The sequence below is a fragment of the Drosophila hydei genome, unplaced genomic scaffold (genome assembly GCF_003285905.1).
Source record: "Drosophila hydei strain 15085-1641.00,03,60 unplaced genomic scaffold, DhydRS2 tig00008139-arrow-pilon, whole genome shotgun sequence".
Classification (NCBI taxonomy): Eukaryota; Metazoa; Arthropoda; class Insecta; order Diptera; family Drosophilidae; genus Drosophila; species Drosophila hydei.
In genome coordinates this window covers 920,631-925,906 of record NW_022045847.1, presented here as the reverse complement: position 1 = coordinate 925,906, position 5,276 = coordinate 920,631, and the positions used below count along the sequence as shown (strand labels likewise).

The 5,276-nt window shown below is 40.0% G+C and overlaps 1 protein-coding gene across 1 annotated transcript; it reads left to right on the top strand.

Annotated features, from left to right (window-relative positions):
- Positions 1 to 2,589: 2,589 nt before the first annotated feature.
- Positions 2,590 to 4,238, top strand: LOC111597551 (putative odorant receptor 85d). The gene is made up of 3 exons (XM_023312347.2): positions 2,590 to 3,906; positions 3,959 to 4,114; positions 4,167 to 4,238. Exons 1-3 carry the CDS (start codon positions 2,872 to 2,874, stop codon positions 4,221 to 4,223), a joined length of 1,248 nt encoding a protein of 415 aa, XP_023168115.2. The 5' UTR covers positions 2,590 to 2,871; the 3' UTR covers positions 4,224 to 4,238.
- The last annotated feature ends 1,038 nt before the right edge of the window (positions 4,239 to 5,276 follow it).

Sequence of the window (5,276 nt, the reverse complement as noted above, 5' to 3'; positions counted from 1 at the left end):
CTTGCCTCGGACGTCACCCGCCCCGCCTTCTGTCATAATTTTGTGAAAATGTTTTTGATAATACTGTGAAACAAGGCACATGGTCATACTCGTGTCTGCACACATTCATATATACATATGTATATAGCTGTATATGTGTGTGTTTGCTTTTGTAGGTTTTCGCAAATACATGAAATAAAGGTTTATGGGTAATTGCTTTGTTTTTGTGGAAGATGGCAATAGTCTGTTGTAAGTAGGTCTCGCCATTCGTATCTTGACCAAGATCCAGCTCGAAGCGTGATTCTTATTCACTTATTATTGAAAACTGCATAAAATAAGTATTTAAAAAAATATCGCTTTATTAGCTCATTGCTGAGGTGATTTTTGTAGCTAAATTGTAATCAATGAATGAACAAAAATTAATTAATCATCATGTCCGGTAGGTCGTTATTTAAACAAAAATTTGAATTGTTAATGAAGATTTTATCATTGATATCTATATCTATATATTTTCAAAGCAGCTTCAGTCCGATAAAACTATGATAATATATTCTAATAAAATAATAGAAGAGTTAATTAATTTCCTATATACTTCACAACTCTTACTTGAACTCCAAGTATAACTATATACAAAATTATGCTCGCAAGACCAAGTAGAACCCTGTTAAGACAGATAAATGCGGAGACACCCTAGAACTGCCCATTATGCTCCCATTTGCTGCTCAACCAAGGCATACATTTGTGTGCTATTCATTTATATTTATCTGTATCAATTATTGAAACTTCCTACGCAATTATAACATTCTTAATAAATCTGTTAATGCGAAACTTTAAAGCGTTAGCAAATTGCCGTGTTGGCAGCAATTATCTAGATAGTTTCCAGGGCAGGACAAACATTTTGATTAATTAACCTTGGTTTAACATCAAAAGCCCATTTAAAGCAGAACGCCGACGCATGGAAAATGAGAAATGAGAAACGAGAAATGAGAAATGGCACGTCCTGAAATGAATATAAAACGCTAATTGCATATGAAAATAAATCTGACATGACAATGCGGTAATATAAATACAAATGCACTTCATTAACGACGCTCTAATAAATGTGCATTATCCACATACTCGCTGGCATTTAAATAAGCATTTCAAATGGATATGTAAATTATTTTATGAAGACCATAAAATGAGGTCGACTTTCCCGAGACATAGAGATACATATTTACTGAAATAACTTTTATTTTTATTTTTCAAAGCCGTGAAGTGATTTAATGGGGAAACAAAATAGACTGAAAATATGTACATATATCATATGACATTATTAATCCACTCCAAGATATTGATTATCTAGTCTAAACAAAGACAAACAAATAAAAAACTCTAGTCGGGCTGCCCGACTAGGAGATACCCTAAGCACACGTTTTTTTTTATATTTTGCACAGCTGGTATCAAACATTAAAAAAGGCATTCATGAATCTACCATCTTCGAGGCTCCACATTTAAAAAAAAGATCACCCGACATTGAACACAAAACTTCTCGAAAACAAGCGCAGCCTCCACCAACACAACTTACGCGAGACGATGCAAATCTCATCTAAAGTAGCAGCTGACAATTCAAGCACAATTCAATCGCAATTTCGAATCTTCGAATAGAAAAGAATATACGCATTTGAATGTATTTGTGCACGCGTATAGGAAAAATGCGTACATGCTTGATAACGCTTTGTTTAATACCTTCTGCGTTACTTAACGGATTTAAATTTTAAGCATATGATCAACATAGTTTTGACAAACCCCTTTCTGAAGGGTCTGGCGAACATACTACGATGCCTTAACGATATTAATATGTTCATAGACAGATGATGCCTACTTAGGGCAAACAAATGCTCATTTCATTCAAAACTACATAAAACATATTTAAAATCTCTAGAGCTTAAGCTAAGAAAACGTTTCTTCTCGCATTTAACCTTTTAATGGATGCAGAGTGTAGAGGCAAAAGTGTCAAGGCAAGAGACTGTTACATACAGCAAATAGCAGCCAGCTCATATGACTGTCACTTGCCTGAAACAAATATGGATAGTTGTAGTTGAGCACAAAAAACCAAGCTGAACGTAACAGGCTTTGGATTTGGCTTTGGAACGAGGTGCAGATGAAGGCACACGTTGAGAGTATCAGTAAGATACAATTGTGTGCCAAGGCAAGTCAAATTTAATGCTGTCACACAGCAACTACACAAACAGATACTCAGATAACTGACAGAACAATGCTGTTACTCAAAGTCTTTCTTGTTGCTCGACTCAGGAAATAAACCTTAGATGCAATAAAAAACCAAATGGAAAGGTCTTAGCCAGTGCGCAGCATGTCTCAACTTGACAGAGCTGACCTAATAAAAAGTCTGCTGCTAAATGTTAAGAAGATGGAAATAAAAAGGGAATACTATTTAAAAAAATCAAATACAGATACAGATACAGATACAGATACAGATACAGATACAGCAACAGATACATATACAGATACAGATACAGATACAGATACAGATACAGATACAGATACAGATACAGATACAGATAGGTTATAAAATAATCGAGCTATTTGTCGCTGACCAAGTTATTCGCTCCCATTCATCATTGATATTTGTGACCGCGACTAATGTCGTCGTCTGCTTACCTAATTGAGGATATTATATATATTATATTATTTCGAGTTACGCGCACTTGTGTACGCCCACATGACCTGAGACAACTGTTACTGTTCACAGGGGCATGATAATTGAGAGATTTCGGTGCACGTTAATCGTGACATTGCTTTAACTATCAATTATGAAATGGTCGAAGGCTCTATAAAAGCGCATCACTTTGAGGAACTCACAAGTAGCAGTAAACAAGGACCGAAACAGAAATGTTCTTCGAATTAAGGAAGCGCCCCAAGGAACCAAAAGACGGAAAAGCGAAATCATTGTATACGTTTTTTCGTTTTGTTGACTTCTTTTACTTATCCATTGGCATGAAAGCTTACGATCGCGACTCTTCTAATACAAGTAAACCAGATGGGCACAGAACCGTATTACGCTGTTATTTTATTTTTCAGATGCTAAATCTGAATGTAGTGCTGCTTTCGGAAATTATCTACGTATTCCTGGCGTTTAGTAGTGGCAACAATTTCCTGGAAGCCACCATGAACTTATCTTTCATTGGATTTGTCATAATCGGTGATTTAAAAATTCGTCACATCTGGAGTAAGCGGAGGCACATCACTAAAGTTGTCCAGTGCTTCGAGCTACTGCACCCGAAAACCGCTGAGCAACAAAAGAAATACAAGTTGGATGACTATCTGTGCAGCTATAGACGGGTTAGCATCTTCTATTTTGGCATGCATTTGATACTGATCTGGACATACAATCTGTACTGGGCCGTCTACTACTTGATCTACGATTTCTGGCTCGATGTACGACATTTTGAGCAAATGTTGCCTTACTTCTGCTGGACACCGTGGGATTGGAAAGGCAATTGGAGCTACTATGTTTTGTACATCTCACAAAATATTGCCGGCCAGACCTGCCTCTCTGGACAGCTGGCGGCGGACATGTTCATGTGTGCTTTAGTCACGCTGCTGATTATGCACTTCAAGAGACTCAGTGAACAGATCGAGCAGCATGTGGCGGGCGTATTGCCTGCCAACCAGGATCTGGGGTTTCTTCAGACCAGCATCGTTTACCATCAGCGGCTACTGGGTCTTACCAAAGATGTCAATCAGATCTTTGGTGTTTCACTGTTTTGCAACTTTACCAGCTCCATATTCATCATCTGCTTTGTCATCTTTCAGATGACCATCGGCGGCAACCTCGACAACATGGTCATGCTGATGCTCTTTCTGCTGTGTGCCATGGTACAGGTCTTTATGATTGGTAACTACGCACAGAGCTTGGTCAATTCGGTGAGTAATTTGAAAAGATATTGACAGAATATTAAATGGTTTCAATTTGCAGAGTGACCTCGTCGGTGAAGCGGTTTACAATCATAATTGGTACCTGGGTGACTTGCGCTATCGCAAACTAATGCTGATGATCATGCAACGAGCCCAGCGTCCCAATTACCTAAAAGCTACCAACTTTTTAGAAGTGTCGCTGGTTACTGTAACGGAAGTAAGTTAATCCAAACAATACATACTACTGCTTACGTTAATATCTTTTGCAGCTGCTGCAGTTGTCTTACAAGGTTTTTGCTCTGGTGCGCACCATGTACGCCCAGTAGAATGAATGTACAGACTGTCATTGTCCGTTAGTATAGACATACGTAGCGGGCAGCACACACACAGATACACACAGATACACACATTGGGATGGAGTTCGGACGCGTTTGCAAAAGGATCCATCGAAAACTTCATACAAGCTCTGCTTTTTCACTGTGAAATAGTATAATTAATAAATGTTCGAGCTGAGGGTAAGACTCACCCAAAAACAAAAGGCGAGCAGATTATCGTTGCGCGACAAATACGCATAGTGTAAAAAAGCCTAGCCAGCACGCTTAAGCAACAAGCAGCAGGAGGTGCACTCACTCTAACATCTGTTAGTAGTGTTGTAAACTGCAACGATCAAACAGCTGTTCACCACACTCTGGTGAGTTGGCAAAACTTAGCAAAGACAACAACCAAACGCCTGGACCGAACTTGAAGCCGTAGAGCCGCTACAGGCTTCACGCCATTGCAAGACGCTCTACGCTGCAGCGGTAACCACCACAACAACAGGTGGTGCTGCAGCAGCTTGCTAGAATTGAACAAACTCCCACGGCTGAGAGAGAAGTGCCAACGACGATGAAAAAGGCGCTATAACAGAGCTTTTCTAGAGGGCCTGACGGCACTATTCGGGGGCCAACGCCAAATAAATGCTCTAATGAGGGAAGAACTAGCTGGGCTGGTCAATCTCCATAAGACGGCCGAGTCATTTTGCAACCGCAGAGTTAAAAAATGCGAGGTGCAGACTACACCGCGGACGGGCGAGCCTACGAAGGTAACTAAAGCAAAAAAAAGTGTGGCTGTCTTAGGAGGCAACAGCAACACCCCCAAACGCTCGAGGGACGTTGCTCCTGAGCAAAGGAAATCACCCTCAAAAAAGCCTAAACACAGCAAAGCAGTAGTAGTGTGAGTTGCAAAGCCAACGGCTCAACAGGGTACCACTTCTAACTCCAAACAAGATGGGATTCAGACGAATAGTTAAACTGTAGTTAAGGGACGCAAGGATGCAATCAAATCGCTCCGGCCAGCCTTCGGTGGTCAGCAGAGAGCTACTGTCGTGCTCCCTGTCGGTA